Raw genomic sequence first — 12,436 nt, 5'->3', positions numbered from 1 at the left:
CATGAAGAACAGCTGCCTGGGATGCAAGCTTCCTGTAACCAAGCAAACACAACGTAGTTATCATTTGACATAAGAAATTAAAGATGAAATGAGAAATAACTACCCATCAGAGGATCGTAGTTAATGGATCTCGCTCTACCTGCATGCTAACAACACAGTATATTCTGAGACCTGTCCTTAATGTCTCTATCGATGACCTGGATGAAGTCATTGAACCTCTCTTCAGGTCTGCAGGTGACATCTAAGATTGTGTTATTGAAGATGTTCCTAAGCAGTGTGCTCTGTTTGCTCATCTATATAACACTGATTCTAACCTTGTCTTAATTTCACTCATCAAAAGATACTTAATGACACACCGTGTGATAATTGACTTAGTGATACGCTGTGTTACAGTTATTCAGGCTTTGGGCCATGCTGTGAAACACTAGTCTAGTTCAGCTCAAGCAGTCACTGATAAAAGGTGATCTTGCTCTGATAGATCTTCTGTAATGCTCTGCTCTGATATAGGACACTGTAGGCTGCGCCAGATAGTGGTAGTGAAAGAACCACTGGCTCAATGTGGTTAGCTTAACAAAAGATAAAAAAATCAAAAAGAATGAGTAGGAGATTTTTGTACTGTTCAGGATGGGCAGTGTCCTTTGCCCTCCTCCTGCAAAACGTTTCTCAGTTATGCTTTTTTCTTTTTTTTTTTTCCTTTTTTCCTTTTCCTTTTTCCTTTTTTTTTTTGTCTTTTTACTACATTTCTCAAGTTATACACAAAGACAGTCTGTAGGTAGGTTTAGACCTACCAGAGCTTCTTCCCCATTGTGGTTGAGAGTTAAAATACTGTAGATTTTCCAAATATACTCTCATTGCATGAGTGAAAAGTATTTTTGGGTGATTGAAATTACAGACCACTTCGCATTTAAAATACAGGTACCAAGTACTTTTCTTGTTAAAAAAGATTAAGTATCTATTAAAGGAATATTTAATGTTTAAATATGTATCTTCAGAATAATTGTATCAGGAGAGGGAAAGAGGATTACCATTCCCATAGATTTAACTCCTCTGTGAAGCTACCCTTTATCTTTCAGTTTATGTGTTTTTGTAATTTTGTACATATTGGATGCATTATAGAGGTTACAGCATACCACATTGGCCATGAAAAATTTTATTTTAATCGTATATTGATGTGGAAATATTTTTTTGGTTTTTTTTTTTAATATTTACTGTTATTAAGCCAGGTTGCTATCATCTTTGTAAAAGGAATCAGTTATTAAAACTTTTTCTGCCTTCTTTTCAGGATTTATTTGGTGTGAGTATGGTTGTTCCTTTAATGAACCTTCATATAAAATCTCTAGGAGCAAGTCATACAGTTGCTGGAATAATAGGTGAGTTGCAGTGCTTGCCTGATTTACCAAAGAATAAGATAATGTGAAGTGTATTATGTCATACTGCAAATTGGACATTGTAACATGATTCTTCTCTGCTAGTAGCATAATAAAAAGACCAGTTTCCAAGTAGAACTGTAAGGGCATCCATACTGTGTTAGACCCAAAGACCCCTCCAAACTTAGTATATAAGTAGCCAAAAGCAGTTGCTCGAAAAAGAGAATTATTGGAAAGAAAAAGGAAATCTTGCAGTAACACTTGTACAGATCTTTTTCCACCATGCAGGAATTCACAGCTCAGCAACTCTGGAAGCCAGAGGTGTTGCTTTTACTTTTGTTGTTATTTACGAGCTTTGCAAACAGTACTTCTGCAGCTGGTTCTCCTGAGCTTTCCAAAGCCCATGCTTGTTCCCAGTTTGATTAAATTCCTTGCAGCTGTCTGTTGGCAAAATATTTATCATCTTTAAGGAGCGTTTACAAGTAAATTCTGAAGGTTTGGAATTTTGTCTTAAAAAGGAAGTGGTAAGATGAAGTTCCATGGTTCTAAAGTTTGTATTTAATGATACAAGTATGATGTATGATATTCTTTATAGCTATGTATGGTTGACATGGGATCTGTTATTCAGGTTTTTATTACCTTGCTCTTTTATTTTGGATGAAATTTAGCACTTTTCATGAAATAATTCTGGTTCTGCTCTGAGTTGTCAGAGTATTATTTAAAGTTGCAATTCATCAAAAATATGTTTCATGTCAACAGTCTGCTTTGATTTTTAACTTTAAAAGAAACTGAGTTTTGAGGTGTGTTCTTATAAACGAAAAAGGCTGGCAGATGTTTCTCTCTGCTTCTCTTTGCGGCTTCTCCTGTTACTAACTGCTATAATACTAAACTCAGCCTCCAAAATGAAAGAGAAGGGTCTCTGGTTTCTTCAGGGCTTCTGTGGTACCTTGTGACATGTTGGAGTGCCAAATGGAAAGTAACAAGTACCTCCCGGTAATGAAATTCTCTGCTGATTCTGACAAAATAATTGTGAGTGCCAATGTTTAATACATCATACAAAGCAGCATCCTTCTTCATTACATAGTTTCTGCTGAAGACTTGTACAACTATTTCTTTGGTTATATGCTAAACTTCTCCCTTGGTTTGTCCTTCTCACTCTTCTTATTCTTCTAGTAAATTATTTGCAGAGCTTCTCTCATGCTGCCTCATTTAAAAATTTTGTGTGGTTTTCATTTAAAAAAACCCAAAACCTCAGTTTGATTTCTAACATTGATGTTTTGCTTGTTTGTTTTAGGATCTCTCTATGGTATAATGCAACTATTTTCCAGCACATTTGTGGTGAGTTCTAACACTATGTTCCTAAGTATGCTGGCATTTCTGTGGATTTAGGGGAAAAAAGGATGGAGGTTAATGAGTGTTTCTTGAAATTTCTTAAATGTTTATAGTGTTCATATAAGCATTTTTGGTTGGTGTATCCAGTTTTTAGTTTGTGTGGAAAATGTTTGTTTCCTTTGTAGGGAATCATCAAATTTTTCAGAACTAAACAGAATACAGTCTTTAGACAAAATCAAGAATCCAGCACGTCACAGTTACACAGTCACACACAGGGTTCTCCTCAGTGTTGGTGCTAGTAAAACAGTTTTCTTCAGTGCAGTAGCCTGTCCAAAAAAGCAGTATCACGAGTCAGCTCTTCATAAGCCTGTTACCTAGCATTTGCTTTCCCTGCTTAATGCACAGTGCCCTGTAATTTGCCATATGGCCTAAACTCATGTATTATGCCTTTGAGATTTGTTTAGTTTTGTTTTCCATTAGCTTTTGATTTTTTAACCTCCTATTCTAAGCAAGAGTGCAAAGACTAAATGTCAGGGGCGAACCTCTTGAATGTATGCCTTAGTTATTAATACCTTAGGTCCCTACATTTAGCCAGGAATACCTTTAATGTTACCCTGATACCTCCTAGCTTCCAAAAGAGCAGATTTTGAGCATCCCATGGAAAAAACTGTTTCAGCATTTGCTATGCAAGACTATAGCAAACAGGAAGTAGGCAATCAAGCTGATTTATAGGCATGCTACATGCAAATTTACTGTTCACCGTTCTCATAAATACTTCCCATTTGTCTACACTCAGATGATGAATTCCTCATAGCTAAGATCATTCCTTTTAGGATGCTCAACAAGTGTCTAGTACATAGCAACCATTGTTGCAAAGAAATATTTGTGGTCGGTTGTGATAACATTTTCAGAGAGCTGCTACTACTATTTCATGGTGTTTATTGCAGGATTGTATTTTTAAAAGAGAGAAATTCTTTTTAAAAAAGCTGTATGCATGACATTAAATAGAATGATAGTTCCAGCAGGTGCACTGCCAGCAGGGCAGAGCTCTGCTCATCAGTTCCAGATTTTGAGCGCTTAGGAATGTTGTGTAATAAGCTTATTAAGCTTTCATTGACAGTCCTTTGATCTCTTTTCTCAATTTAATTTAGAAGTACTGATTGTTCACTGTACATAATTAAATGGTATAAAAAGCTAATCTTAATTTCCTGCTCTATGAAAGGGCTGCTGGAGTGACATAGTAGGAAGACGGTATTCCCTGCTTGCTTGTATTCTTCTCAGTGCGCTGGGTTACTTCCTTCTTGGAACATCTACCACTGTGTTGCTGTTTGCCATTTCTAGAGTCCCTGTAGGTGAGTAAATGCCTGGCATTTTGCAGTTTAAATTCCCCATAGTCTCAGCTTGAGAATTATTGCTAGAGAAGTCATGGTATGTGGATGGCCACATGGCATCACGACCACGCAACAGCAGCTGAGCCTCAATAATGGAAAAATCTCTACAAATCAAACATTCTCATGGCCTTTTTTTGAAACTAATTTGAAATACATACTAAACAACTGTCATAAATTTTATGCCACCTTGAATGGCAGAATTTTGTGAGAATAGGAGTGCGGCAGTTCCTTGAAAGAAGCTATTGTAAGGTTAGTCATAACAGGTACACAATACACCAAATCACTGGTGTAAATCTTGACCTGCACTTGCAATGCGGAACGAAATGTTATGTGCGTTATTGTTTTTTCTCATGCTGAAAGTATACCTCAAGGTGATACTACAAAATTTGGCTGAAATTTTAGGTCACTTCTTCAACAGAATATTTATGTTGGGCAAAAGCATGCACGCTTGCAGCACTGAAGCTAAGTTTGTGCCAGGGTTCGTGTCAGATTTCTTATAATCTATTTCTTATAATCTTAACACCCATTACATGTATTCTGATATAGTAAGTATTGCTATTACTGTGAACACATCTACCCAAGGGCATTTTTATGGCCCATAGTCTTGATTTAGGAACTGTTAATATTGTTTCTTCATTTCAAGACAATTTGCTAATGAATTATTTGGTTGATATTTGATTACTTAGTAGAGGTAATACTTTTTAATGCTAACAGGACTGTGACTGTGACAGCATTGCCCTGGTCAGAGGGAAGGAGCATAAAAGACTGCATTGCATACCTTGCAAAAGATTGCAGGTATTCCTGCAATGCTTACCTCCCTGTTCTCTTCTTTTGCCAGCCACCAGTCTCCCACATGTTTTTGGTATGTTACCATCCTGGAAATCTCCGTGCTCAGCAAAATTGGTACAGAGCTATGTTCATAAGCAGACAAGCCATTCCTGCTCCACCGTTACCCACCCATAATTTCCTGTTTCAGTGACTCTTTTATTCCTATTGTGCTCCGGCACTTAGCTGAGCTATTTCTTCTTTCAGCAGTGCTGCAGGAGCAGATGCATTAATAATTTTGATTCTGAAGTCCAAATTCTTGAAGAGCCAGGATGACGGTCACGGCCCAAAAGGCTGCATAACTCTAGCGTTGAAGAATTTGTAGCTTATGGAATCTTAAAAATACCAATCATAGAGTTTTTGAACTTTGTTATTTCATATAGCTTCTGTAATTTTTAATCTTTTGGACTGAGCAATATATGTTTATCACTTTGTTTATATTATGTTGCAGGTATTTTCAAGCACACCCTTTCCATCTCTAAAGCTCTGCTTTCAGACTTGGTTTCTGAGAGAGACCGCCCATTAGTAATGGGACGTTTCAATGCAGCTTCTAGTGTGGGCTTCATTCTGGGGCCTGTCGTTGGTGGCTACCTTACAGAGCTGGAAGATGGCTTTTATCTAACGTCTTTCATCTGTGCCTCCATCTTCCTTCTGAATGCTGGTAAGTTGTATGTCATATTTTGCATCTTGGGCCCCTTTGTTCCTCACTCTTGTGTTTTTATGCCATTTGTAATACCTTGAATTCATGGTGCTTATCATCTATGACATACACGCTCTGTATACTGATACTACCCTTTGAATTTGAACCTGTGTGGAAGGGTGGGAATTTTGAAACCATTAACCTCCAGATGCTTTTCCTTTGTATATATCTTTTACATTCAGACATAGGAATGGGAATTTTTAATGTGCCCAAAGATGAAGACTAGAAATCACAATTTTGGCTTTAGCTGTTAGATGTGTTTAAATATTGCAAATGTGTCACCTCAGTGTTTTCCTTCCTTGCTTTCACCTACTTTAAAATTGTACCAATACTGTGAATAACAGTAGACTTAATCTTTGTAATTTTTTAAAGTGGCATTATTGTTAAAGTCATTTTTAAAAATGTTGATCTTTAAGAAAACTTTTACAATCAGACTAATGTCTTCCATGTAAAGTTAATGCAATTGAATGAAATCAATTCCTTGATCTATGTAGGTCTTGTCTGGATGTTACCCTGGAGTGAAGAAAACACTGGCAATAGAGAACATCAACAAGGCAACAAAGGAACAGACAGTTTCTCAGCAAAAGCAAATAGTGACCTGCACTTGAAATCAGAAACTAATGGAGCTATGGCAAGCGATAGTCTTTTCCAGTCTCCGTGGATGCAAGTTACAACAGTGCTGAAGAGGATTAAAGGAATTGCATGCTCTGATCTGTGGGATATATTTTTAGTGCGGTTGCTGATGTCTGTTGCTATACTGCTCTACTATAGCAATTTTAGTCTGGCCTTGGAGGAGAGATTTGGAGTGAAACCCTTGTTTTCTGGATACCTACTGAGCTATAGCAGTGCGCTTGGAGTCCTGGCTGGTTGTCTGCTTGGACCAATAACAAGATTCTACCAGCACAACACTTACAGAGTTTTGTTGCACTCCAGCACACTTACCTGTACGTTGATTCTCCTGTATGCGTCAGCGCCGAGCATATGGATGGTTATTCTATCTTCCACGTTCTTAGCCTTTTCAACTACTATAGGTCGTACTTGTATCATTGATCTTGAATTGACTGTTGGTGGGAATGAGGCCAGTGGTACGCTCCTAGGCGTTGGACAGTCTGTGACATCGGTGGGACGTATAGTTGCTCCGCTCCTTTCTGGAATTGCTCAGGAGTTCACTCCTTGTGGCCCTCCAAGTCTAGGGGTTGCACTAGCTTTAGTAGCTATTCTGATAATGAACGCGAACAAACAAAAATACTGTAGCTATGGAAATGTTAAGTTAAAAAATCAGTAGCTGCAAATTTGGATTGCACAGAGGTATCTTACAGAAGAGGCAAAGTAAATCAGCCTGCGGTGATGTTTACACCTGGCAGACTTGTACAGGATCTTTTAAGAAGGCACATTATATTCATGTGGAAGCAAGTACATATAAATATTTCTGCTGCAGGGATGTTAACTCCAGAAAAATGTTATTCTAACTGGTACCACTAGAACACTTGTGAGGAGGACAGGTGTTGCTGTATTGTACTGGCTGGGATTTTTTTAATGGATTTTTAACCTTTTTGGAGAGGAAAAAGAGAATTACATGAAATACACAACTCCCTCTTGTAGCTCACATTTGAAACAGTGTTTAGATTGATAGATTGTTAAAAGATGCAAATGGATACTTATTATTTAATCAGTGGTGAATTTTTGTTATTTAATCAGAAGGAGAATTTGCAATATAGCTCATTGGCCTTAATTTCTTATGGTGTGATCTGCTGTCATTTGTCTGCTGTGAGAGAAGCTTAATTAACAGAGTGTTTGATTTTGTGCTTTCGTTAAGCATACTTTGTCTACAAAACTTGCTGCACAGCATGATGACGTACCTTAGGGCAGCTATCTGACTCTTGCTGATTCCTGGTCATTCCCAGGTAACAGAATTGGATATTTGCTAACTTAATGTATTAGAAGGCCTAAAACGGAGAATTTTAGAATAATATGGGGTCATTCAGACTGAAACTGCGACTGAATGTAAGCCTCATTGAAACTTGAGCTGGTGGTTTCTGTTTAGTAAAACTTCTACTGAACAAATTTGTCATAAATTATTTGTTAATATTCCCTGTGCAATTTTTCTACCTTCGTTTTAAAAATAAATTTGCTTCTTAATTCTTTTGAATGACTGTTAAAGGTGTGCTGGAGCAACTCTTAGTTCATGGATGTGGATTAACGCATCCTCATCTCTGGAGGCATAAGTGACATTTCAGTGACAAATTTGTTGGTGTTTTAATCTTCGTTGTCTGCACTGTTTTACTAATGAGAGCTTACTAGCAAAGCTATACCAAGAGTTGTAGCACTTCCCTGTGCTATTTACTGTTCAAGCTCATATTACTTGCCAATCATAAGTGTTTGCATTTCATTTGAAACTTAGGAAAAAATGTATTTTGTACTGATAACATTCCATATGCTTTTCCTAGTATTACTTGATGAAAGTACAAAGTCAGCTATGTGTAATTGTTGGGGGCATTTTTTGATAAAAACAAATTAGTTATCTTCTTGAACACATCTGTGCAAACAGTGTTGCTGCTTCAGGAGAACCATAGATGGTGGTTTGCATTTTATTAGTTTTTTTTTCTTCTCTACCTTTTCCAGTGCCTGCTGTCATTTAAATCCTTGCTGAAACCTTTATGATACCAGTGGCAGCACCACAGAAGTATGTATAGAATTCTGAGTTGTTTTAATTTTATATATTGACATGTGTGTGTCTCATTACTGCTATGATTTCAGTACATATCCTCAGAGTTTCTTATTGTAATAATCTGTGATTCATTTCTCCCTAGAAACTTCAGGCATTTTTAAGTGCTTATCTCCTCCTGTCTTGCTTGGTAGATGTCCCGAAACATTCTTGCCCTAAATTTCCTATTTTCTATCCTTCCATCTTTTAAAATTGTTTTTTGGGAAGTTTGTTTGGTTTTTTTACTTAAAACTAACCCTCTGTAAGTCAGGGATTTCCATTTTGCAACTACAGCAAGAAGTAAAGGAAAAGGGGAGGAAAAACCCCTATGAAAGATTTAGTAGCTTTTACTATATTTGTTGATTATATGGGATAACAGATACCATTTACCGTTTTAAGCTGCTTCACTGATTAAAGCTGAATTCTGTAGACACCATAAAATTCACTTTATACTAACAGATACAGCTGCCTGAATATTGCTTTTCTGCTTATAAAAACTTGAAAACTTCACTGTTTTTGTTTATACATAAGTGAAAAACATGCTTTCCACAATTAGCAAATATTTTTGTTTTGAAAAATAATTCTAAGCTAAATAAAAACAAAATTAAATAATCTAATTGAGAAATCTGTGGAAGGCTGTGGTCTCAGGGACCTGTTGCAACTGATGCTAGAGAAGAAGACTTCTCTACTTTAGGCCAAAATGATTTCTGAAGTGCTGCAGAAACATTTTTTCTTTGTAAAGACTCAGTTACAGAAAAGTTGCCCTATTTTTTTTTTTTTAAGGCATAGAAACAAAATGAAATTACGTTCTACATCTATCATTTAGTCACTGTGTTTTTTCTCTTCTTCCTCTGCTGAAAATACAGCACAAAATAGAGGTGTTCAAGTCAATATGGAGTACAGATTTTTTTTTTTCTTTAAGCTGTTGCTTAAAATATTCATTTGAATCTTTCTTTTCACATAAAAGGCACTGGAGTGAAGGAGTCAACCAAGAAGTGGCTTGACAGTGAATGAAAAAGAAGAAATAGAAAATAGAGAACTTGCCAGTTTTGAGTTGGAGTGCTTAAAGCTGCTCTTCCTAGTGCCTGGAGACCATGTTTGGATCCCCTGTGTTGTCTCTCAGGTGCCATAACTGTGCAAGTTCAGAAAGCGATGAGTAAATTGCTTCCCTGGAGAGGAGGAGATGTGACTCCCTCTTTTCTGTTGAGGGAGGAACAGTTCCAGCTACTTCTGCCTACAGTCTAGTGGGCTTTACTGAATTACTCAGCAGGTTCTTTAATCCAGCTGTGATATCTGAAGACTTCAACAAAACAGAGATCTGAATATGGAACAAATAAAGATTCTACCTTCAAATCACTGCAAATTGATATTTTTCTCTTGATTGCTGTTACTTTAGGTTTGGGTTGTTTTTCATGGGCTTGTAGGCAGGGTTGGGTTTTTTTGCCTTTTACCTTTTGAAATTTTAACTTTTTAACAGTGACTACTTTTCTGACCTTTATGATCAGCTGATGCTGAAGAGGGTGTGTATCCAATGTAGTGATTTATTTCTGTAAAAGCGCTGGTAGCATATGATATGTACTGATTTTCTTGCTTTTAAATGATGAAGCAAATGTCAGATTTATTCCATGTTGGTGCATGCTGAATACAATTGAAGAGATCCTTTATAAACATACCAGTTCTGTAGATTTCAGTTCCTTGTCGTGTTTTCTCTGAATTTACTCACCGCAAAACCATCACAGAGGTCAGTGCTGTTCTCCTTTTCTGAGAACAGGTTGCTTATTGAGTAGGTAACACAGAAAAAAAACCAGGACAAGTGTTTATTTCTAACTGGCTTGCTGGTTACTTCAAGCAGTCTGTAATGCCACCACATTCTAGCTGATGGGAACCTCTGTGGGTCTGTTCAGGTGCTGCCAGCCCTCATTTGGTTATGGGTGGTAGGGAATACCCCTGAGTAAGTGATGCTTTATAGCTTGGCACTTTGGGATTTGAAAACCCAAAAACCAGTTGTGCTGTCATTGCTATAATTTTGAAAGCTTGGTCACAAAAAGCTGGTCATTAATCCTGTAAGGGAGTATATTGGAACGTGAACTTTGAGAATCAAATGACTATGAGTGGAGCACAGACTTCCTTCTCATAAAATGAAGGAGTTTGTAGAGCTGGTTTTAAAGGGGAGGCTTGAAAAAGCTTCTGTGATAACTTACAGGGAGAAATGAAGGCAAATTTCTGGTTGTTTTAAATCCTAAATTAGCATCTAAGAACTATTTTTGAGATGTGCTATATCATAGGAGTTGCTCTTCTGTCAAATTTGTAATAAACAGGAGGTCTTAGATATGAAAAATAAATGAAGTAAACTGGTGTATTCAAAATCTCTTCCTTTTTGTGGCACAAAATTACTTTTTGAAACAAAACCTGTGTCAAATAGGGTGCTGTTGTAACTCATACATTTAAACCTGAGCACATTTCAGATCATGAGCCAGTGAGACTCACCAGAGCAGCCAGTATAACTATTGCTTTCCCTTCTGCAATCTTAGTCCCTCATATTCTGTCAAATCTCATAGGACAAAAAGGCTTCTGAAGCACCTCAGTGTTTGCTGACTTGGGAGGGGAATGACGCTAACCTAATCTACCATTGTGTTGTGCTATTAGAAGGTCTGTCTACCACCTGCAAGAAGAATTCTTCGGATGGATAAGATTCTCAGCTGGCTCAACACAGTATCCAAAAGGGACAATTTTTAGCCCCAACTTTGATTAACTCCAGGTGTTCAGGTTCCTTCAACTTATGCTGACATGCTTTTTTTTTTTTAATTATTATTATTTTATTAAGTAGCTCCCCATTTAGCTGGCCATCTAATACAGGCCAAGAAGGAGATGAAACTCTCTGACTTTAAAGTTGCAAGACAGTTTTGTGCTAGTTTGACTTAAAACAAATTAATTTTCTTCATGCAGTTAGAAACCTTTCTTTTTCATAGCTAGAATGGTCATTGTTTGGATTTAGTTTGAGGACAAGAAGATAACACCCCGGGACAGAGTTAATGTTTTTAATTGCTCTGGTCTAAGAGCCATGGCCTCTCAGCTCTGCGCACAGGTGTGAGGCAGCTGGGCAGGGAGGCATAGATGGGGCAGAGCTTGATTGACATCCAGGCTGATCAATAAGAATATTTCATCACATTGGCATCATCCTTCATATCTAAGGAACGCTGGGGTCTTCTGGCTAGGTTCAGGTTTTCTCAGAGCTGGGACAGAGACCTGTTTGGGAGAGTTCTCTTTGGGACTTTCTTCGACCTTTTGCCATCCTGCTGTTTTGCAGAAGCCTCTGGGCCTTTCTGCCTTTTTCTCTCTTCTCTCTCTGGGATCATCTGTTCAGGACAAGGGTGTTCTCTCTCTCTTCCTGGGACTGGCTGCTTGGTGCAGACAGTTCATGAGTCATTGCATTCAGTATCTTTTATATTCTATTTCAATTTAAAACATATTAGCAGTTGTAGTAGTATATTATTGTTATTTCGTTATCTTATTAAACTGGGTTTAACTCAATCCACAAGTTTCTCTTTTCCCTTTTGATTCTCTCCCCTATTTGGGGGTGGGAGTGAGTGAGTGGCTATCATGGTTATATTGCTAGCTCAGGTTAAGCCACGACACTTCCTCGTGGTTGTTCACACAACTCGCAGTGTCAAGCACAGCTGCAGGTTTATCTAGAAAGTGCAAGATATATCATGATCTGCTAAAATGAGGGATGAAAAAAAGGACTCATAGTCCTCATATCTCTCCCAGACTTAAATAGCACCTGAATCAAGTAGTCCATGTCTTCTGTCTACTGTGTCCTGAAGCAGTTCCTCCTTCTCATCCTTGGACACCACCATGTTTTCTGGCATGAGCCTCCAATCTATTGTTGGCCTGGCTGGGGCTGTGTATTGCAGATGCCATGTTTTAAGCATATTCATAAGCATATTTTTATAAGATCAAAGCTCTTGTCATACAAAAAGCATTCCTCCAGCCAATTTCAAAATCCTTCCATCTTTTCTTCAGGAGCTGGGGGATGTTGGCAGAACTTGGACAATTTTGGAAATGGTGACCAGCTGAAGCATTTCTTGCAGTGTCAGCCTTAAAATGTTGCTGGTGT

General features: G+C 37.7%; 1 protein-coding gene across 1 annotated transcript; it reads left to right on the top strand.

Annotated features, from left to right (window-relative positions):
* Window positions 1-967: 967 nt before the first annotated feature.
* MFSD9 (major facilitator superfamily domain containing 9) lies at window positions 968-6,900 on the top strand (the record flags this gene model as incomplete). The annotated part of the gene is made up of 5 exons (XM_080353450.1): window positions 968-1,370; window positions 2,662-2,705; window positions 3,922-4,051; window positions 5,367-5,576; window positions 6,110-6,900. The coding sequence occupies exons 1-5, from the start codon at window positions 1,301-1,303 to the stop codon at window positions 6,898-6,900; spliced, it is 1,245 nt and encodes a 414-aa protein (XP_080209576.1). The 5' UTR covers window positions 968-1,300.
* Between the last annotated feature and the right edge of the window lie 5,536 nt (window positions 6,901-12,436).

This window comes from Nesoenas mayeri, assembly GCF_963082525.1.
Source record: "Nesoenas mayeri genome assembly, chromosome: 1".
Classification (NCBI taxonomy): domain Eukaryota; kingdom Metazoa; phylum Chordata; class Aves; order Columbiformes; family Columbidae; genus Nesoenas; species Nesoenas mayeri.
This window is presented reverse-complemented; position numbering and strand designations above follow the sequence as displayed.